The sequence below is a fragment of the Bombus pyrosoma genome, linkage group LG14 (genome assembly GCF_014825855.1).
Source record: "Bombus pyrosoma isolate SC7728 linkage group LG14, ASM1482585v1, whole genome shotgun sequence".
NCBI lineage: Eukaryota > Metazoa > Arthropoda > Insecta > Hymenoptera > Apidae > Bombus > Bombus pyrosoma.
Window position 1 is genome coordinate 10,082,944 of NC_057783.1, and position 24,042 is coordinate 10,106,985.

Consider the following 24,042-nt stretch of genomic DNA (forward strand, 5'->3'; position numbering starts at 1 on the left):
TACTTGATCTCATACTTAATTCTGTATTATACACAAAGTCTATAATTAAAAGTAAGGTATGTAGGACATATTATACTTGTACAATGTTTTTTATTTATTTTGCGTGGGGCTTCAACTACTGGAGTATGACGTGTATTTATGAGTCACTGGGTATAATTCTAATTTGCTTCATATTACACAATTTGATATGTAATATTAATACAGCGATATTGCAAGCATAAATGTCATTCTCGTAAAGTTTAATAACATAAATGATGAATGTTCAGAACCCAGGAAGATGTCCTTTCAAAGTTTGTTAATTGATCAATGTCGAAACCATTGAAATATTGTATAAATGAAATTCAACACGAAGTTCAACACAAAACAAACCACTATTTATTTTGTTAAGAAAGATGATATAAAATTTTTTAAATGGCGAACCTCGTATTTTTACAAATATACCAATTCAATAAGTAAAAAGAAAATATTTGTATTAGTGTGACTATTTAAAATTAGAATATCTGATGATGAAATAACTTTCTATTCTATTTTTTATCTAATCCAATATTACATTTTTACTTTTACGACGAGCTAACAATTAATCAGAAAGCTACATTTATACGCTGCATAAAATAATTACGAATTTCACGTGGATTTCATTACGTCCGCTTTCTGACCTATACAAATTGGATACTGTACAAATATCACCGTACAAAATACACAGAGTCATCTAGGTACGTAAGTTTTAATTGTTTCGAGCAATACGTTATCTTCACTGAGATTATTAATCAGTTCGATGTAAGATTTAAAATTTTCAGCTTTAGATACGAGAAAAGGAAAAATCTGAAGATAAGGATTACGATAACTGGAAACTAAAGATAATTAAAATCTACTTGAAAACCTACATTTCAAGATATGTAGCTTTAAAAGGTTACGATAAAATAAACGTAAAAACCGTTTAATACAATAGCTTCTAAAGGTACATTCGTAAATTGCAAATGACGAATATGATTTTTCGAGATGGCACTTCTCAGGTCGTTTACGATGAAACATGAACAGAAGGTTGTTAGCTTCCAAGGTAGTACTTGAAACTAACCCCTATTCATAGTCATGCACGGTGACTTTTTGACGAGAATAACGCGATCCATCGTAGCGTGTCTCGCTCTCTCGACATAATTATACGAAGTCGAGATCTTGAGGAGCTCGAGAGATCATGGTTTGCCCGAAATCCTCTGACAGCACGAAATTCCCGGATATAATCCGTAGAATCCCTTTTACGTAGTTCCCAAACACTCCAGAACATGGAAAACCATTATTCTGTCAAATATTTCGAATCCAATCAAGTGCCTAGCTATGGTGGTATAACGCGGTTCATCCTAGCTCGAATAACTTTCGCTTTCTACCAGATAATCCCGATAGATATCGTTTGGAAATGCCAGAAAATATTAAGGATATTGCTTGAGAAATTCATGACATTATAATTAATATAGAAGTTATCTGTTATGAAGTGTGACAAGTAATATAGAAGTAAATTACTCGAAACACAATAGGAACAAATTAATTGGCTATACCAGTAATAGTTTACTTGCTTTTGATGGTGATTTTTATATTTTTATCTACGTAAAGGAAAGCAATATGGGGTAATCCAGAATTTAGTAAATTTAGTATAATACTATTTCATTAGAATAATTATTTTTAGAATGCTACTTGTTCAATAATTAAATTGATTTAAATAACAACTGTATTGGGTGAATATACTTTTTCCAGAAAATGATCATACGATTAATTTATTAAGCATTTTATTACATTATTCATATATTTTATTATTGTATATTTCATTATATTGTATAAGTCTGCATTATGTTATTTAATTGTATTGCGTAATATATAAAATATGTACGCTATGTGTCTACAAATTAAAATTAAATAACCTAATTTGTATTTAACTCAAACTGTTGTGGTCACCTGTGTCCCAACGATACCAGCTGCGGGTTAATCTGTTTTAGATCTTCTGGGATCTATAGATTATTATATTACAAGCATAGAAATTAAAAGAAGCTAAGTTTAGATATTATACCCATTATCATTCAAACGTAAAACTATTGTTTAATTTTGAACATTTAATTAACATCGTGGTTATTACATTCAGTGAACGTATGCGAAATGACTGCATCGTAAAAATATACAAGAAATAATAATAAATTTTTCGTTTACGCGATATACATATTTCGGTGTTGAATAAACTTCCACTAAATAAAATTCAAACGCTAATTAGAACTCTCAAAGCTGCTTTTTTCCATTGCCAGTGAATATAACTGCCCGATAATGGCCAGCTATACACCTAGATATATTTTCAACCTTTTCACCACGATCTCGCACACCAACCCTTAAAAAACAATTCCTATTAACGGCGAACCGTTTCATTCGCAAAACGCTATTTCCCCAGCACGATCGAGACAAATGAAAAAATATTCAAACTAACCAGAGCGATCGATCGTGAAAACAAAGCGATTATACAACCCCTTCCGAACCTTTCGTCACACCTGCACCGGCTTGTTAGAGACGACAAAAATCAACGTAAACGTATGCCATGGTCGAAAAACCGAAACAAAAAACTGCACAAAAGAAACAGACACATAGGTAAAATGGTACCTGCAGCCCGAACGGTATGTAAATCAGAATCAGGGAAGAACAACGATAAAAAAAGAAGGAGCTATACGAGTTCCATCGAAGGACCTGACTATGCCCATGTGCGTCCCGCTTGCACGGCCGCCAATGCACACACAGACCAATATACATATGTATATTGCCGAAGTTTACTTGCTGCAGTGCAGTAGTAACGTTGCCCCTTCAACCCCCGGGCTGGTACCGTGCACCCTGTGCATCTCTCCTTCTCTCTTGTCGCACGATTCACTTTCTGCCTTCCTGCATGCACGCTTCGTTCCTCTCTTTCATCCTCTCCCTTTCTCTGCTCTTCCTGCACCCTGCATCTTTGTCTCTTTCCATTGGTCTGCCTTCATCCGGTATCTCTCTCGCGTGCCACCCTTGCTCACCCTCTTTTTCTGTCCGCAGCAACGTCCGAAAATGGATTCTCTACCTGGCCCGGAATAGTTTTCGAAAAGTTTTGCTCGCACGCGACCGGCCGTGCAAACACACGCGGGTCCAGCTGTGCGCAAGTATGTGACAGTGTATATGCAGCCGGATACACGCACACACGGCCGCTCCTGACAGGTATTACGATGATAGATACGCGCGTGTCATTTTTTTTTGCGCGCGCTCGCTCCACCCCCGCAGCCAATCCCTCGTGCTGGCTGCTGGATCTCTTCCGGTCCTTTTGCAACTGGCTGGCAGCCAGCCAGAATTCACAGTGCTACCACGAACCAGGACACTAGAGTTCGACGTGTAGCATCTCCGTGGGCAGCGCCATTTCAAAATGAATTTTTCTTTCCTCTGTTCGTATCTTTCTCTGTTCCGCTTTGTACGTGTAATTTGTGTATATGTGCGTGGATGGACGTGTGAGTGTGTGTTTTTACTGTAACCGCGCGGCTTACCCGGTCAAACGAGGGCACGATAGCGAGGTTCGAGCCAGAGGACCGCGCGGTTTGCCCAAAAGAATCCGTTTTCACGAGAGAACATTTCCCCCCGGCCACTTCTTTGCGACAGTTTTCTCGCGCGCTTTTTCCCCCTTTTATAGTTTCTACTTTTAGTATTTTATATTTTTCCCCCGTTCTTTCTTTTTTTTTATCCGTTTCTACTCTTTGATTTTCCTGAACGATTGCCTGCGGAACTTTCTCTCGATGATGTTCAATTTACGCCACCGGTGAGCGAATAGTGTTATGTTTACCAATGGTTTTTGTTTTGCAGTCGCAATTCGATTTCCATAGGTGGAATCAATTGATTGGAATAGTTAAAGAAATTTGATTAACGTCCAGGTCTTAGCCGACTAATCTCAAGCGAGCTTGAATTAAAGAAGTTACTAGTAATTGATAAATGCCTAGTCATTTAGAGTTATTCAGACTCTACTTACTTTCGTCAGCTATAGTATACGATATCTTACAGCGCGATTCATTTTGTCACCGCAGAGTCAAAAATATCGAAACTGAATTTTTTTTAACAAAACGAGAACGTTTCTCACAATCACTGCTATAAAATCAACAAACACAGAAGTTGTAAGACGCTTGCGTGTATATTAAACGCACAAAAAGAAAAGCTGGAAGTGTAGAATATATATATAATAGATCGTTTGGAGAGGTGTACTACAAGTCTTGAAATTTTTTTTTGGTGTTGGTTGCTACGGTTCCTGGAGATGCTTGAGCTTTACCGCCCCAGTCATGTGTAAAAGATGCGTTCTAACACGGACCCCAGCTAAAGGAAAAGTTCGCTCGGAGGGACCGTGCATAATCGTAAAGAAACAATGTTGCGAAGCTCGCAACACGCCGGAACAAGATGGTCCACCTATTTTGCCTCGTCGCTTCCGCTTTTTGTGCGGCCAGGAAGTAACTTTAAAGCGTTTCAAATTAGTACGAGTGTTAGGGAGAGGGGGAGAGGGGGGAAAGAGGAAATTTAAATGGTTCACTTTGGACGGGGAATTAATTAACTTGCAGAGAATATCAAAGAATTTTTTTGCTTAATGAAAATGGAAGTCAAGTTTGTTAAGAAGAATATTCGGCATTCTTTTATTTAATTTGCAATAATTGGCCAATGTTTACTGCGACGAATGCGTTGGATTCAATTAAAACATCGCCATGGATGATGTTTCGGTCGAGCACGTAGTTTGTTATTTGGAGGGACAAGAATCATAATGGTGTAACTCAATACATTGCTATTTTTTATCGAATAATATCCTACGTTTATTGTTTCAAAAAGCCCATTATATTTTTCCAAACTATGAAAACGTATTGCGGTAGAGAATAACGTTATAACGTAAATGATTATAAACTACGATATAATAAATTCACGCTCTCGAAATCTTCGCTTATTATAATTTCAATCATTTTTACAGTATGTGCACTATGCATAATACACAATCGTACGGTAGCTAATCTCAAGAAGAATTTTCTGAAACGTCGTTTATTTTGAAACAAACAAAAAATTATTCGTTTCATATCGAACACAATTAGACGTTTATATATTATCTAGGCAAAATGCGATTTGCCTTATTTCGTCTCTCATTCATAACAAATTCACGATTATTAGCCTATCATCTATCTTCGAATTGTCAAGAATTCTAAAGTCCCTTAATCGCCAGTCATGTAAAAGAGCCCTAGAAAAGTGGAAGCGGTGAAAACAAACATTATTCCCCTGATCCTTTCCCACTATCCGTCCTGGACAAAGGTTGGCCAAACCTTGACGTACATTTTCCTCGGATCGACAAAAGAACAATCGATCTTTCTCATCGCAGTTGGACGCGTTCCCGTGGCATCAGGGAACCTTCAAATTTTCCCCAAAGCACACAGCCGGAGTAGTGTGCGGGATAGAAAAAGCGCGGTGACAACAAACGCCCACCATAGCCCTCTATAAGAGAAGTAGCCTTTTGTAGAGGTTCCATAGAAGGCTCGTACGTTATCGCAAGTACGTAATCGTAAAGACTTAAAGTATAACGCCGTCGGGTCCTTTCTTTCGCCGGAAACTGAGTGCCGCCTCACCATCCTTCCTTTATCCTTTGCTCTCTCTTTTCGCCTGTCTTTTCCCCTCTTTCGTCTTTCTCTCGTTCCATTCTATCGCGGCCACGGTGTTCCTCGACTTCACAGAAGAATTTCAGGGTCCGATATAAAAGACAAGAAGACGCTGCCAGAAGCCAGGAAGCGTATAGCCGCGGCAGACGAGAAATTCTTTGAGAATTTTTCAGACTGGCAATGAATTACTCGCGATAGCGGCGTTAACGAGCAGGGCTCAGATAGGGCGAAAAGAGACAGAGTGGGACAAAGCTTGGTGGAGAATTGGAGCACGAAATGTAATAGTTCGACGAGTCGCTATCGTTCGTGCTTGTTATTTGTTTCTTTGCGTCGCGACGAACGCCGTGTCGCAACGACGGAACGTTCTCATGAAATGATATATGTCCGTAATCTCTGTTAGATCGATGCCTCGCGAGGTGCGTCAACGCGAAAGCAAGCAATATTTCACGGTTTTCTACGATCTCGCGATCTCCGATCGTCGAACTCTTTGTTGACTCAGGATCTGGCCCGATGTGTCGCTTATAAAGTACAGGAAATTTTGATTTCCTGGATGTTAGTCAGTTCGGAACTAATGTTACTCATTCTGATGAGTTTGTAGGTGATATATGGGATTTGATATTAGTTTCGATTATGATTTCAACATAAAGAGACAAATTATAATAAATACTTAGAATCATCGTTACTTTCTCTGAAGCGTTCAGACACGATGGCGCGACGTCGAGGTTCGCGTGTCTTTCTGATGAAGTGTACGACAGGATTGAAACTCAGTCTTCCGGTGAAGCGTACGGCAGAGTTTCTTCAGGATCCAGTTTCAGAGTCAAGGACTTAAAAGCCATTCGTTCGATGAAGTTCGGACACGTTGAAAGTTGAAAGTTGGACACTATCGTCGTTTGTCGAAGCAGGCCCCGACGAACACGCGGCGTCCAGCTTTTCTCATGCAAGAGAACCAGATCGGCCGGTGCCATTAACGTTAAAACGTTTACTTTCGACAGATGGGAAAGCAATCAAAAAGTGGCTGTTCCGAGGCATAAATGGGGCGTCGCTGCTGAACTTTCGTCGTACTTGCTCGAAATCCTGATCGAAATGTAGGCGTAGGTCGTATTTTAGTAGGAAGTAGGTTGCCGGGAGGAAGAAGTGATTTTAGCATTTGAATTTGAAACTCGTTAAGCGCTACGTGCATTAGCTCGTTTGTTAGAAAAAATAGCTTTGTCCGTGCGTTGTTTATACTTCTACAATTTTCTTTTTTAATACAATGTACAATATCATCTTTTCGCAACTGGACATAGTAAACCCTACAGTCTTTGACTTCACCACAAACATTAAACAGACATTAAATATCATTAAACATCATCGAAACGAAATTATTGTAGTTTGTAACCAAGCGTTTCCCCTGTACGCTCTGCTTCATCGTTCGAATTTATTACTCGGCTGGTCAATCCTTGTAATTGCCAGCTGGCAGAATTTTGAAATCGAGTTTGATATATCCAGGCGAATGGTATTAACGTCGAAAAGCCTCGAAGAGGGGTCGTACTTCCAGCAATATATTTCATTCGTTTTAACTTTCTCGCGTTTAACACGCTACTTTTGCACGAATGCGACCACAGAAATAATTTAATTTCTGACGACCGATAATCCGGCCCCAAAACAAAGGCGCGAACGCTAAATTTCATTTAGCACCGTGAACCCACCCGCTCCGCTAGGAATAATCCTTCTGATGAATGTGGTGCACACACGAGGGTGAAATGTTTGAATACATACGTCGATGCCTGTGACATGACGTTCAAATTACTGTGCTAATAAGAGTAACGTTATGCGAGTGTCTAGGATAAATGTCGACTTTTTATATCGAACTAAGTATTGATCAAATTCTTTACAGTGCAAATATTTTTTGTACGTTACAATAGTCACGGTCTTTACATTTATCCCAATTTTGATTTTCCAAACGATATCCCAAAGCAGCAATCATCGCTGTCGCAATACGGTAACGTTAGCAAAAACGATCCCATTCGCTCGAACAAAGTCGCATATAATCGCGAATAAATACGAATCGATTAAAAGGATAATTTACCTGATAGTCCATGTAGTTCCCGTAGCCCATGTGGTTGCAGGTGCAGGCACATGCCTGGATGTGCCTCCGCATGTCTAGTTCAACCTCCTCGCCGCAGACGCCTCTGCTCGCGGCCATCATGGTGTCACCCATGCAGTAACCGCTGGTGCAATACATCCTTGGATCGCTCTGGTCCAGGTAGCCACCTCCCGTGTCATCGTACCCGAGTCCGCTAGCGCACCTGGAATCCGAGGTATATCCCACGCGAGATTGGGGACGTTCCTCGTATCCCAGTCTGGACTGGGGTCGATGGAAGCTCGGAGGTACATCCTGCGACACGGAGAAGGTTTTGCGATAAGCTGCGTTCACCTGCTGCATTATTGAAGAAGGTGAGGCGAGGTAATGCGTGGTGGGATTTCGATAGAAGTTTCGAAGGAAACGGAGGATGGGATATTCGAGTGGAGAGTTCGACTGTTCAATACGTTTCGCACTAATTAAATTTTCATTATTTAGAACTATGGATGTTCGTAGTAATCTATATTTTTAGGAACGAAATTAATGACATAGATTATATATGTATATATATTCATAATTGCATATTGAACGTAAACCGTATGAAATTCGTGAGGATAATAAAGACACGAGATTTTAACGTTAAATTTCAATGTGAATAAAATAAAGTCAATGGATATTAAAAATCACGCGGAATTTTTGGCGATACAATGTGGGGATAAATTAGAAGAACGAAATGACATTTTTTTTCAATTGGAAAATATATTTTGCCCCAAAGTGGCGCAACAAAAAAATCTTTCTTCTCGAATTAAATGGCAATGAATAAATCGTACAAACAAATATCCGATTATATATTCCTCTCATTTCGTGAATTTTAGTAGTAGATATTTCACGTGAAAGAATTTTTTATCAATTCCTTTGCTTGTTTAGAAAGAAGAATTTACTAATTTTCAGTATTATGTCTGGCGTCGAATAATTGCTATGAGAAATTTAAAAAATAATGGTGGATATAATCGAGAAAAGTCGTGAAATTTCGCACGCTGTTAATTCCCTTCAAGTCTTCGGTGGAGATGGATGACTCGGGAGATAGTTCTCAGATGCTTTTTAGGTATTCTGAGGCGAGTGAATCATTTAAATGTTGTTTAAAAGGTCCTTGTTGTCTTTACACTTTAAGAAATCTTTTCGTATTAATTTTTAATTTTTGTTCCATTAATCATAAATGGTTTTATTTCATTTTGTCAATGGAAGTAATGGTAAATCTAATTTTTATTATTACAAATGTATATTATTAATTTATATTCACTATTACTTTAAAAATGTCAAAGTTAAATATTGTTATTAATTAACCTTCTATTTTATTTGAATACAAATTTAAAGGCACTGCTTGTTGTAATAAAACTAATTTATTAATAATTTTATATAACAGATAACTATTATCATTGATAAATTAACATTACAAATTTATTCTTTATTACGTAGTATGCTTTATATAACTTTTATATATGTGCAATTAAATTCGTAGAGTATAATATTGATACTATTTCTATACTCTGTTTTCATATTTTCTATTACAGAAATCGTATCATCTTTGCAACCAGGCGAAACTTCAGTAAATTATTTAAGTCACATTGATTGTTGTTTCATTTGCCGTTTAAAGATACTTTGTATCTATACTGCGCTAGATTTAAGTATATTATATATTACAGCAACTTCCTGACACAAAATTGCAATTTTCCCTGCTACATCTTCCCAAATTATGTTCTGATTTAAAACTACGATTTTGGTTAAAAAATTTCTCGGAACATAAAAATTTCAGTTCCGAGAAGTTTAACGTGTCACTTAATTATATTCCCCTGATGCAAAATTTCATGTGTAGTTAAAAATTCCCACCATGATCTGAAAATTTCAGTTCTAAAAAATTTCTGCGTGTCAGCTCTTCGTCAGTTATGTTTTCCTAATACATAATTTCGTTTGTGACAAAAAATTGTTGCCAATACCTGAGAATTTCAATGCTAAAGGGCTTTTGCGTGCGACTTACTTACGAGTTATGTTTTTCTTATGTAGATTCTTAAATTTTTGCAGGAAATTTTTATCAAAAGTTGTCTCATCTTGCTTTCTATTTATTTCTGTTACGATTCTATCTTATACATACATGGATGGAAGAAAGGACGGATATATGGATAGAAAGATGAGCAATGGATAAGAAGCAAAAGGAAAAGGGGATGGAAAAGGAGATAAGGGAAGGGAAGTATGAAAGGGGTAAGGAAAAAATATAAGAAAATAGAAAGGAGGGATGAAAAGAAATATAAAGGAAAGAATACAATGAAAAGAAATATAAAGGAAAGGAAAGAATGGAGAGGAATACAGAAAATAACTAGGAAGAGAAGGGAAACGAACGCTCTTGGAACTATTATTTACCTTTGTTTTTTCTGCTTTCAAGGTTTAAGTTTAATCGAAAAGGAAGGAAACAAAGAAAAGGAAGTACAGGAAAAGATGGAAAGAAAAAATCATTGGATTTATCATTTATCTTTACTCTTGCCGATTCTAAATATCAAATAGGAATAGAAGAAAGGAAATAATGGAGAGAAAGAAAAGATCATTACTTTACCTGTATTCCCGCTGATTACAAAATTTCAGCAAGATTGACGGAAAGAAAATACAGGAAAACATGGAGGAGTCCCTAAATACATATAATATGTACTGTATACACAAGAAACCTGACAGATAAAGAGTTAATTGTTTTCTAAATCTGATTTTTTTGCATTCTCCGTTATTTTATTACACTGTCAAAGGGTTAATAGTGTCGTTGTTCCTTAGAAAACATTTAATTTGAGAATTAATCTCGAATGTATTAAAAATATTTCATTCATCTATCTAAATTAAACGTACAATAATCTTAGAATATTTTTCTGATTTCGTGCTGCAGACAAGAAATATAAATTGAACGTGTGGTTTAGCAACAACCTATATAGAGATTTAATGGTTTGCAGAATATTTAATGATGAAGGTCTTAACGTTCGTTGGTTGGGTTACCCAAGGGCTGATTTATGCTAAGATTTCGATAAAGTTTTAGAGCTGGGGACATAGGGAGTTTAGAAGTATTTGATTTATACTAGACTGTTTGCGTAGACAGTGGTTTCCGGAATAATTAACGATAATGGCTCTAATACAGAGCACATTGATAAATATTTACACTTGCCGTAAGATAATCAACGACTGTAACAACTTAGCTACTCTATACATTTCAATTCTGCCATAGCATTTATTTGCTTACTCTACTTTCATTTAGGTAGCTTCTTCTTAGGAAAATAAAATTCCTTAAAATGATTAAAAAACTAATCTTTAATATGATCTCTACCACGTTTCACTAGGATCGTTAATTTCTTCAGAGTCTGATGACATCAATGCTATTCCTGGATCTATTTCCCCTCATAGTCTGTCTTCCGATGCATTATTTTTAGTCTATCCCTGAATATCTTGTAAAAAGTCTAAAAATTTCGCTGAAGATGAACGAATTTACATCTGCCAATGTTCCCCACCACTTTATCATTCTATAATTCCACAATATATTTATATTTACCAGGACTAAAAGCGACCTAACCGAGGTTAATTCGTCTTCATTAGTTCTTAATTCCGTGCCAGAAGGAATTTCTCGCTAAAAGACGACCTAGTTGATAGGTTAAACGTGGAGACAACGGAGGTCAGGCCAGAGAAGGTATTTGTACGAACGGGATGATTAAGCGAAAAGTTGTGCGAATGATACTGAATACCTTCTGGTGACGAATATAGAAGGATTGTCACTGGGCTTTGTTTCGTAAAGGTATAGCAGGCGAGTAAGAACGGAAAATCTATTCAAAAAGAAAATAAATTGTAGAAGACAGCGTCCGTTATGATAACGCAATCAGCGTTGATCAAAGGAGGATGTTAAAAAGTGTCCATTTTTGGATCTCCTTGCGAACAAAAATTTGTTGCAGTACATTGAAGAGTATCTATTTAGGAACAAAATATTTCAGTAGCGTCTATCCGAGAAAAGGATGGGAAAGTTGGAAACAATGAGTGCAAAGATGAAAAAAACTACCAGCGGTCGGACTTATTCGTGCGTTACACTTAATATTCATCTTCTTCAGTTACTAATCCATCTACGAAATGATTTTTTAGAAGTTCCGCTGCTATGCCAATTGGTATTTGTAATCGTCCAAATCCGAAATAGCATAACATCGTTGCTACGTAAGAACGGCAACCAACAACACAGTCCTCGTTTTACTTTTGTCACTTAATACGCAAATAAGATATTTTACATTATTTAAGTGCTTAGAATGCAATTTTATCTTAATCAAAATGCTATTATTCGTTCATATTTCAATTTGGTACTTTTGATAGTCAAGGGTATCGAACGCTATTTCAATCTGGAATTCAAGGTATCTATTTTCGTCAATACGGTCTGCACAATATCCAGGTGGCTGTCCCATTTGATGTGTGCCACATGTACGTAAACATCTTTATGACTTAGCGTTGCAAGAAATTCCAATCGAGCAACTTCTATGCGGTGAAATTGTGCTCGCCTTATATTTAAGTTTTCTCCGCGTATCAATTCAGATAAATGATTAACTTCGTTCGAATGATATAGAATACGGCGATCAAGAGGAGATGTAGATACTGGTTTAAATGTGGCATTCACAATGTGTTATGGTACAAGCTGTTTTATAATCCTGAGATAACGTAGACGATGTATTATTTTAGATTTTGTCGAAATACTCGAATTGATTTTTTTATACATCCATTAATGACCTCAAAAATATACCGGTTTTTAGTAACAAGTCGTAATTGATTTATTGGTTCATCCGAAAAAGATGAAGACAAAGTATAACGAATGGGTAAGTTGGACCTCTGCTATTTTTTCATCTTTGCATTCATTTTTTTCAACTTTTCTATCTTTTTTCGGATATATGCTAATAACAATTTTGTTCCTAGAAAGATGCTCTTCAATGACCTGCTAGAATTTTTCATTCGCAATGAGGTCCAAAAATGGCCACTTTTTAACATCCTCCTTTTCATATGCCTTAGTATGTAGTACTCGTGGTTGTGCTATGCTTTTCGATATTTCTTTTCTTTTCCATATGTATTGTTCATAAATATTTTTTAGAACATGAAGATTGCAATTTCAAATCTCAAGGAAGATTTCCCCCCTTTCAAAAATTTTTTGTGAAGGCGCAAGCAATATTATAATATTATATCAGCATACATCGATTTCACAAGTTGATTGAAAGCGATTCAGCAACGATCCCGAGAAAAAGGTTCCTCTAGGAAATGTCTTACGGATGATAGTACCGTGCACATTCTGTTGACCTATATCGTTCGAATTTTAATCAGTCCTCATTCCGTATGAATAATCTGTTACCCTATAATTCTTCACGTTGAAAAGCATCCGAGAGGCCGTGGATATCGATTTCAATTTGTAAATGGTCTCAATCCGTAAACGACGAAACAGCATTCTCCACAGGGAACTTTTAGCTAGGCTTTGTTTCTTGGAAGTCTACCATGGATGTCGATGAACGTATTCTTGACAAAAGCTTCTATCCTATTTTACACTATTCGTTCCTTATGTATTTTTACGCTTGAAACTTGATAGTTTTACCGATACGTATTAAAAGTATTTAAGTGTAAAAATCGCATACGTATTATTGAAAGATATCGAGAAATAATGCTGAGATTTGCGATTTTATGAGACGTAATTTCTAATAATTTCTAATAAATAAGACATAATTCCGAATAAAATTTTTCACGTGAATTGCGATACATTCGTGACTTAATAAGAGGAAATTTTTGAAATTAATATCGCAATTATGTTAGAGACTATGATAGGAGATAGACATATAATCAGCAATTTCGATAATTACCGGCTAAATGTAATTAATTGCTCTCGTGTTCAATGGTTATCTGATGCGTACTGAATCGATTCAGTATTCTATTATTATGTTCCATTACTTGCGTCAGATGATCGAAGGTTTTGCGATCATTTTGAAGATGAAAAATTGAAACTAAAAGAGAGAAAGTAGTGGGGGGAAACTAGTTATTGATACAGATATCGATACAATTATCATACTACAATAAGATATACATCAAACGTGCAGAAGCAAAATCTAATCTCTGCACGTGTGCGAAGTGATAATTTCCATTTTGCGTGTCCGTTTCCCTTAAACGTCATAATGACGCATCGATTTCTCATTTGCCAAGATGAAGGTAGCCCGTTTTCTCTTTGGAAAATAGCTTTTAAGAGTAACAGCGAAGAGACGACGACGAAGAAAAAAGGGGAATCGGTTCGATGACCGTCTGCTTCAACACCAGCTGACAATAAAACACTTGAGAGAAACATTATCGATCTCTCGCGACTCTTTCGCCATCGATATTCTCTCTCTATGGTTGAATCTCGTAACGTTACAACTATCGAGAATCGTTACGTCCATTGTTTCACGAGAGATGGTAATGTATTTCCAAGCTTTTAATTCGAACTGCATGGCCGGCTTGTGAAATCAGCTTTAGGAAATATCGCAATATTATTTCAAAGATTAATTGAGGATTAATCGTGGGATCTCTGAAATGTGTAATTTATAAAATACTATCAGATACTGGTAAGTAATTGCCGCTTAATACTCGAAATATTTGGATGTTTTGAAAGATAATGTAAAGGTTAAAATGAAAAGACAAAGAAAGGAAAGAGAGACGAAGAAAGACAGAAATAGGGGAAGGTGATGTGTACGTGGTGTGTTCCACACGCGTATTACGCATCGAAATTGCATCGAATAGCAATAGAGGACGAGTTTGGGACAGGTGGCTGCATTCCCAGGCTTATTGCCGAAGAATAAACGTTGATTTATTTCGAACGGTAACATTTCCCGGGACCGCTTTCCTCTCGGCTCAAGCGCGCGTTGCCTGAATTCCTAAAATATGGCGAGGAAACGCGGAACAGGGAAACTGGGCCAAATCGATACCGGCCAAATATACGTACGGCAAAAGTTCGAACTTGAAGCATGCATGCCGGCCCGTCGAATCAATTTTCGGTAACCGAAAAGCCATAATGGCCGCCGGAAGATTCGACGCTGAATTCGAGGTTCAGCCGAACCGTGGCAAACCTCGCGATTTCTGCACGAAAGCTCCACTTTCCACCTGATGAACACACGTTGCTCCTCGACGCTTCGTATTGTTGTAGATGGCGATCTATGAAATGTTATTACAGTTCGCGATGATGGTCGTCGTTAATGATACGTGTTCTATAGCGTTTTAGCAGTTAATAAATAATCGGATTGAGAAAGAAGATAGTCATAATTAGTGGCAGGACCAAGTTCAATATGTACTTATAAAGCCGAATCAAATTCCCTAAAGTTCATCTGAACAACTTCTTGCGAAGAAATGTTCTTGCATTTAATTTCAACTAAGTTGATTTCACCTAACACTTTGTAAGAAAAGAAATACAAAGTTCTACGAAATGTCCTATAAGAAGAAGTCATAAAATGGAAGGAATCGAAGTAACTCGAAGGTAATTTAAACATCTACGCTGTCAATCGAATTCTCAAAGTTGAAACACGAATTGAAACATGTCAGTAAAGTTCGTAACGATCGCTATTGTCAGTAACAAATCTCTCTACTGTTGAACGTAGTGATACACTTCACTTAACAATCGGGTCGTGAAATGGAAGGCTATGGAAAATAGCGATTTTTTTTTCACTCCCTTTTGAAATCTCTTTTTTCGAATCGTTATTCAAATAGCGTTATGACTGTTCGCGACGAATATTGTTGACAGTAACAAATATTCTGATATTGGATGTAGCGATAGCACTTCAGCTAACAACTGAGTCGTGAAGTGAAAGAGTAGGGAAGATTGTGATTCCTTTCATTTGAATATTTTAGAATAGATACAAAACAGCCGCAGATGAGTATCTGTTTCCAATAAAATGAGATATTATCGCGTTTGTTTCACAGTAAGCACTCTTGGTCTTCGATTTCGTTTCTTTTAATACAAGAGATACATTCTATATATATATTTACCTATTTTTTCAATATATATTTTACATATATCAATGAAATGTTTATTTTTGCCGTTTCAAACGAAAGTTTTGATAATGATCTAGTCCAATTTTAAGAAATATTGACACGCAAACGCATTATATAAATATTACTATTCAAAAATAGTGACAGTTAATATTGGAAACTATGTATATATAATAGACATATCAATGAAATAATTAAAATTTCTTATTTATTGATTTTATAGAAAAAGATGGCGATTACTAATTTTGATTATTAATTTTACTTCAAACGTATAACAGATAAAATATTTTATATATTGTACTCTAACTGCTATAAATAAAACATTCAATAGCCTGATATTCCCGATATATCGTGTATTGGTTAAAACAAGTAAAAATATTTGAGGAATATACATAGCCCATGTTATTCTATGTCCAAAATCAATTGACCTCTCGAGACTACTCAACTACGAATAACGTCACAAGTGGCCTTTTCTTTCCTAATTTCAATACACACTTCAACTATGTATAACCTAATGTGTTATAGACAAAGAACATATGCCTATGAATTCAAGTTTTCAATATCTAAAATAAACGATACTGAAAGATGCTTAGATACAAAGAAGCAATAGATAATGTAAAGTATAATAGCTTAAATATTCAGAAAAAATTTCCATGTTAGATAGAGAAAAGTTGACATGCATATTTATCTTCCACGAACAACAGGAAAGATAACCTTGTATAATTCGTTCTTGGGAGTCATAATTTCAGGACAAAACCTTTTTGTTCATTAACAATCACTTGGCTGAAATGCAAGCTGCGCGAGGACGGGAACAGCCGGGAAACATGTAACAGCGAGAATAGTTTAAGGTAACGACGCGTTTCCATGAAACGCAGCCACGTTAATATTTACCAGCTCAAAGAAATATGCGCATATCGTTAATTTTAGGTGCAACGAAGTAGACGAGTAGTAATGCTCGCTGAAGCAGGGATCAAAGAAACACGGTTGCGCGCATGCCTAGGAATTTCAAAAGGGAACGAGAATTCATTGAAAGAGAGATGGCACACCGCGCTTAGAGCGCGAACAAAAAATGGAAATGTACGAAATGCGTTGCGTAGAGATGCAATTTCCAGTTATTTTCGGGATCAATAGCCTCTCCAAGCCGAACTACTCGCGAATTACACGTAAATTGATTCAACGATAACAGGAATTGAAGAATAGGTTTCGTTAATTGATTATGAAAATCGCTGTACTGTCACTTTACGATGTTTTGAGAAGAACCGGGCATGGAATTAAGATAGAATTTATGTGGCTAATATTTCCGCGTCATCTAATATTAATATAACCGTTTAAATTTAGGTTCCGGACATAACATTTCCAACGATTGCAAACACTCTGGTACAATAATCGTCCAAAATTAACTTCAGGTGCTCGAATTAATATACCAATTAAAAGCGTTCCAGGGACACTAGTCGGCTGCATGAGGTCGGATGTAATTCTTTAATGTTGCACGAACTCCTCGTAACATGAGGTCTTAGAATTAGTTAAGCTCGAAATGGCTCATATTGCTGGCGTCAGACTATCGAACAAAGTTACCTGCTGAATCATCAACGACTTAAAGTTTCCCTTCTCAGCACTAATTAACCCACTCTTTTCCCCGGTTTGCTGCCGTGAAATTTAATTTTCAACGAACAATAATCATGAATATTGGGATCGAGAGGAGCTGGATTCGTTGCGCTGCTGCGAATTCGTTCAATTCTAACGGGCCAATTAAAGAAACCTGCACACGCCTCAAGCCAAATTAAATTTAATTAACGCGCTGCAGGATCGAGACATGATATTCACGTAGCTACAATGGAGGAGAGGAGAAAGGTACGACAGTGCCGATAATTTCATCGAATCTTCATGCCGACATTTTGTAATTTTCTATGGCAAGAGAGAGATTTATTTAATGAAAAAATTCTTCGAATTGTTTTCCACTTTGAAACACGTTAGGAAAGTAGAGAGCGAAAGACGTGAAGAGCAATTGAAATTGTTAGAAAGTTATGCGATATTGCCATGGAGGTGGAACTGGGATAGGATTCGAGAAAAGGAGAGTGGATCTCGATCGAGATTTTTTAGAATATACAAATCTATTGATTCCACAAAAAGATACCATGTTAACTGTTAATTTTGACCACTAATTTACCATTAATTTATACGTTTAATAATATTCACACACTATTGATAGAAATCGATCAAAGTATTCAGATATTTGTGTGCAGCGGTGTACGTGTTGAAGCAAATATTTTGAAACCTAGCATAGTACGGCATAGCATAATTTATCGTAGCTTAGCTTCCCAATGGATCTACGATTTGAGGAAAGCTCTAAAAAATGTTAGAAATATAAAATTTCGATCACGTACCTGGGGATAGGTGTCCTCCTGATATGGAGTCCTGCGATGGCACTCATCGTAGCACCTGCCGTCATATCCGCTGGGCGGCCGTGGATATGGATCCTGGACCGCAGCTGCAGCTGCACAGCAGTCCGGTATCTGCGCCTGGTAGGTCTCGTAGGGACACTTGTCAGGTTGGGCGGTAGTTCGCGGCGCCTGGTGCACTCGCTCCTGGGGCCCGGTCCCGTAACCGGTACCTCCGGAGTGATGCATCGTCCTCCCGTCGGTCACTACTCAATCACTGCATCGTCGCGATCGCGTCCACAATCGACGCCACGTACCACGTCTGTGTCGCGAGCCGCTCTTCGTGCGGGTCCATCGTCACTTTTCTCGCCACCACACGTGTTCCCGCCCCGTCAAATTGATTTAGCCCAGGCCTAACGTCGACCTGAATAGATACAGGGTGAGACAGGGCAGAACTGTCTCACCCTGGTCTAGTGACCTACGCTATTCGAGGTTTTCTTTTGGATTCATATGGAGAAAGGTCTTGGAGAGCCCAATTAGTCGGAGGATAATAATTAGTTTCAACTTATTGCGGAAGTGGTGGTTGACCTGAGAAATAGAAAATTCATTCAACTAATTTACCATCCACCCGATTTTAACTGATTTTAACTTTAGCGTAACCTATCGACGAACTCCTGCTTCACTTTCATAGATTCCAAGCGAAGATTTTCTATTATTTCACATACTCATTCGGATAGATACATCAGATCCGAGAACAAAGCTGTAGATTCGAAGAAGACTTCTCGCGATGTCCAATTATAGTTTATATAATATATATACACGAAAGTATTGGTTTCTAACGGGTTGGTTGGTACGATCGTTCGATTCCAATTTACCACAGGTTATTCCTCGTACGAGGCCATTATTTTCTTCCACATTTCTTACACAGAATGTTCTGGAAAACTCTCGACTTCTCTTTTCCACCTTCCTTCTCTCTCTCTCTCTCTCTTTCTCTCTCCCGTGAATCTGAAAACGTCTCGGTGAAGTGATATCGATAGATAAAAGCTTGATTCGTTCAATCGAACGATCGAACAATTTCCTGAAAGCAAGGAACTCGGCACAAATACCTCGGGAAGATATCCGTAGCTATTCAGGGTAAGTACGTATGTTGCAAAAAGGAGGAGGAAGGTGCAATTTCGAACAACGCCTCTCGAGCAATGTGCTTGAAACGTTCGGAGCAATTATCTTTCACGGTTATATCGTTTCACAGGGTGTTTTAAATTTTCAATCCATCTTTAATTACCGCACGACTAGCTCGCGTATCTCGTTACCATGAGCATTTTGGCACGAAAATCCCACAACGAAAGATACTTAAGGGGAAATATCGCGTACGAGGAATCGTATCCGTGCTAAATAAAATCGGGTTCTCGATATGATTCAAGAGTATGTGTTCTGCTCTTATTTTTCCTTTTTTAGCTTAGTAATAGCGGTATTATTCTTGTTTCTATTGTAGAGTGGCTATAAAAAGTACTGGCACGGTACATAATACAATAGTAAGTACGTAAAGCTGATATTCTTAGGAGAAATTTTAGAAACAGATTTAGATTAATTGTCGATATCTACTGGATGATACATATCTTATTTCAAATTCTCTTTCTTTAATTAGATTATAAAAAGATGATTTTGCATAAACACGCATAGTATAATTCTCTGAAAAGCGTCATCATCTACGCTGAAACGGTCAAAATCTCGCGATTGCACGGGTTCTGAAGTTCGCCCTCAAATTATTCCACGCGATCAATCCTCATCAGCCGAATCATCAATCTTCAAACGTTGGGGGAAGGAAGCGAAATCTCCGCTCGTTTCCCTTTCCGTGCCTCTCGTCAAGACACGCGTGTACACACGCGCGTGTCCACAATCTACCTGGTCGTTTCTGTACACGATTCGACCACGAATTCCCAGCTCAGCCTCGAGTTTGTTACGCCAGACGAAATCCTTTGTTTCAACCCGTCCTCTTGCTCGCCGTTTCGACTCGGCGTCCTCGGAACGCCACTTCCGGTGTACGTGCTCGTATTCCATAGGTTTCACTTCCTCTTACTCTCTACGTATCGCTGACTTCTTTTCCCTCGACCAGCGGATACTTTGTATCCCGTGGAAAAACAAGCCTTTCGATCATCAGTCGGCTAGTAAAAAGATAAAGAAAAAATGACGACGCTGAATCTTGACCAGGAAGTGGATGGAACTTTAATTTTTGGCTTTTCATTTTTGGTTTTATGAGTGAAAGTGACGCGTGCATTACAATAATGCCAATTTTAGAATTCTAACTTTTACGATAGTTACACGACATATTTGTGATTTTTCCTGGTTGAGTTAGATTTGGCTGAATGATTGGATATTTAAATTTAAAGGCAATGCGTGATATTAAATTGAAGTTCAAGAAAACGTTTTTATGCAGCAATGTAATAATATTAATTAAGCCAATATCATTAGATAGGTAAATTAATAAAGATTGCGGAATCCATATCTCACAGAACTACCAAACTAACCCAATTGTTCCTACAATACACAGAAGCATCCATTCTCGAATATCACCACGAAACTACGGGCATTGCTGACAATTTTAATTAAAGCTGCCTAAAGCTCTCACAAAGAGGCAACCTGCGAGGCTGTTAAATCCATAATTCCACGATCTAAGAGAGGGTCGACTTGCTCCCTCCTTTCAGCCATCTATTTCCCCTTTGCTGTTCCTTCGTGGACTCTGCTCCTTGATCAGAAGGCTTGCTACGAAGGAAAAAGCTCTTCCATGCTTCCAATGATCAGAGAGGTCGAGTGTAGCCGGTGAAATGCAAGGAACGCAAAGAAAGAAAATAAAGAACGAGCCAAGAGAAGGAATAAAAACAGAATCGAGCTAAGAACTCGTCGGTATGATTTCCTTGACGTTAGCATGCTGTTTTATTCATCACCGTAGTCATCTAGATAAGATAAGATTGGTCAGCTTCAGTCTCAAGTTAGCAAGGTTATCCTGTGGACACTCGATGAACAAAGTTTTCGTTTAATTATCTCTGGTCTGATATCGAAGACGAATTCAGAAACTGAAATGGCAAACTACGTAAGTGCCGGAAGAGGAGATCTCCTTCACCTCGGTCTTATACATTTTTAGTATCTGCCTTTTCTCTTATCAAGTAGAATTGTATTTTTAAGAACTGCACCTTAATTAGCATAGGTAAAGCTTGCAAACAAATTCCTCATTTGTCTCATTCCCATTCTGGAATGAAATTAACTAATAAATGTTGGCAGTTAATGAACTAAATGTAAGTAATTACATAGAATACCGAGATAATTAAGATTGCAAGGTATATTTCTCACTTCGCCTAGGCTTTTGATAATGGACCACCAACTTTAGCGTTCCTTCATTTTCATAATTCTCAATTGAATTTACCGAGGTACAGCTTCTAAATGAAGAGGCTTTATTTAGTTACATTTAATTCTTACAGCAACTGTATTCGCTTCTCCACACTTTCTCGCCTCCTTCTCATTGAATTACTTTGAACACCACAATTCCTCGATTTTCACAATATCTGTTGTTCGTTACTTATTTAGCGTAAATACTAAGTTTTACAATGTGAATACACATTTTCACGAACGTAATTAAGGAAATGGTATCTACATCAGTAGTCTAATTATTACAAATATTTCTATAAATAAACGATTATTTATTATTTACTTATTGACAACATCAACGTTCATCAAAATGCCTAAGACACCTACCCTTGTTCCAACATTATTAATGACATTTTTTTCATTATGAATTCTCCTAAAATTTTCAAAATTCTTCGAAACCTTCGATATAAAAAAGAATAAGTTCTTAATGAAATAAATTTTTTGCCAAACATTAATCTCCATTTCTACATTAGTGAAAACGCCTATTTCCTAAGTAATCGCCTCGTTCATTTGGAAATTCCTACTTCGGTTTATCCAACAAGAGTTCTTCAATAAAATGACACGCACTATTTACTCGGCGAAGAGCACCGACCCCAATTTAAATATCCTGAGGAATACCGTGAAACGCTGCGGTCCTTCGGCTCCCCCGCATCGAACGACTTCGAAACACGCAATTTCTCGCATTGCCGCCGCGCCGAACGGCAAATACTTCGCCCAGTGGATTCCCGGGGGCCGTTTACACGCGGGAATTATCAGTCGTTGGCGCGAAATAAAGGTGACGTCGCGTTCAAACGCGCAATGCTCTTCCAGCTAGTCGACGAGACTGCCATCAGATCGGCTAGATAATTTTCTCTCTGGCTGGATGTGAAAACGCGGCTCGGTGGAACGAGGCGAGGCATCCTTCGTCGCGCTTCCAGGTTTTCTCCAGTTTTCTCGACGTACCACCGTTCATCTTTTCGTCGGGCGGCGATCATCAATCTTGGACAGTAAGGGGTAACACGTTCATCTCCCAATTACGTCGTTCTTCCTTCCGGGAGAGAGGATTTGCATCCCGGAAGAAACATGCCGCCGATGCGATGACTCCTCAATAAATCGACTTCTTGGACGTGCACTTTCTCGATATACTTCCCTTATATGGAGATAAACTGGCTGATGACGGAGCTCCGTGAACTATAGTTTCATATTTTTGTCGTTGGTTATTCGTTGGCCTTTTGGGAAGATTATTGCTACGAATTTTATCATGCAATTAGTTTGAATTGCTTGCTCACGATTTAAAAGGATTCCGATCGAGATTTAGAGTAGCTTTGGTATGCGTACTTTATACGGACTTTGCAAGTTTCACTTTAATAGCATTGAAAGAATATGTGAAAAGCATGAGATGAAATATTAATATTATAAAATAGAAAATTTTTATCATATGTTATATTGTCGGTAGCTTTACATTTTATGCTGTGTATAATATAATATATAATATTATATATTAGGTTGTTCGAAAAGTTTCTTTCGTTTCATAAGGTGATAATAGATGAACAATTTTTCTTTTATATTATTTTATTGAATTAGGTGTGATCCGTTTAATATAAAACAAAAATCATTGTGCGTCTATTATTTCCTTATAAAACGAAAGAAACATTTCGGACAACTTAATATAATTATAAAAATATATATATACATAAATATATAAATATATATATAAATTATATATAATATAAATAGTATAAACATAATATAAATTATATATAATATTTATGAAATATATATGTATATATATTTCAAAATTATTTTCGATTATTCCTGTTTTTTCTATATATTTTTTCATATATTAATTTTGGCTCTATAAGAATTAATTTAATTTTTAATATTTACATATATTTTATATTCTGGTACAATCGACATCACGTGAATGTTGTGCATAGTTAATAGAAAAAAACGGAGCTCAGATTATGACATAGAAGATTCGATGGAAGAAATCCTTCCCCCTTCTGAGTTTAGGTATTTCCTCGTCATCGACGGCTGTTTCTTTGAAAATACAAGGCACATATCTCGCAATGCTTAGGGTGGTCTCTCCATCAAAGAATTACGACCTGGTTCTGCACAAGCGTACACTTAAGAGTGGAAATCCTCGATTTCAAAGAGATAGAGGCGTCGAGAGAAGAGGAGCGGAAAGGAGACTCGTGCCTCTTTGTCTCGGGAGAGGATGATAAGGGTACAGGAACAAGGAGACCCTCTTTCGAAGGATCGTCATCCAGCTTTCACCTACATCGCGTACAAGTAAGATTGCGTCATCGTCGTGTCAAAATGTTGATGTTTTCTTTTACCGTTGTTTAAACTTCCTGTACTATTTTCCTCACTATTTTCGTCATTATTTCTGCATTGTGCGGATATGTTTCTTTTTTAAGATTGTACGTTGGAATAAAACTTCTAAATCAGCAAATCAAACCTTCAAAAAAAAAAAAAAAAAAAAAAAAAAAAAAAAAAAAAAAAA

At 37.3% G+C, this 24,042-nt stretch overlaps 1 protein-coding gene across 5 annotated transcripts in view; it reads right to left on the reverse strand.

The window, feature by feature from the left end:
• Window positions 1-24,042, reverse strand: part of LOC122574648 (dipeptidase 1-like) — a 150,823-nt gene that overhangs the window by 98,544 nt on the left and 28,237 nt on the right. For 2 of the 5 annotated variants that reach the window (XM_043742448.1, XM_043742449.1), the window contains exons 2-3: window positions 18,144-18,561; window positions 7,723-8,031 (exon numbers count right to left, since the gene is read on the reverse strand). In XM_043742448.1, the coding sequence (XP_043598383.1) occupies window positions 7,723-8,031; window positions 18,144-18,386 (552 nt within the window). In that variant the 5' untranslated portion in view covers window positions 18,387-18,561. Of the gene's footprint in view, window positions 1-7,722; window positions 8,032-18,143; window positions 18,726-18,862; window positions 19,143-24,042 lie in introns of all 5 variants that reach the window. The other 3 variants (XM_043742453.1, XM_043742452.1, XM_043742450.1) reach the window with 2 other exon arrangements.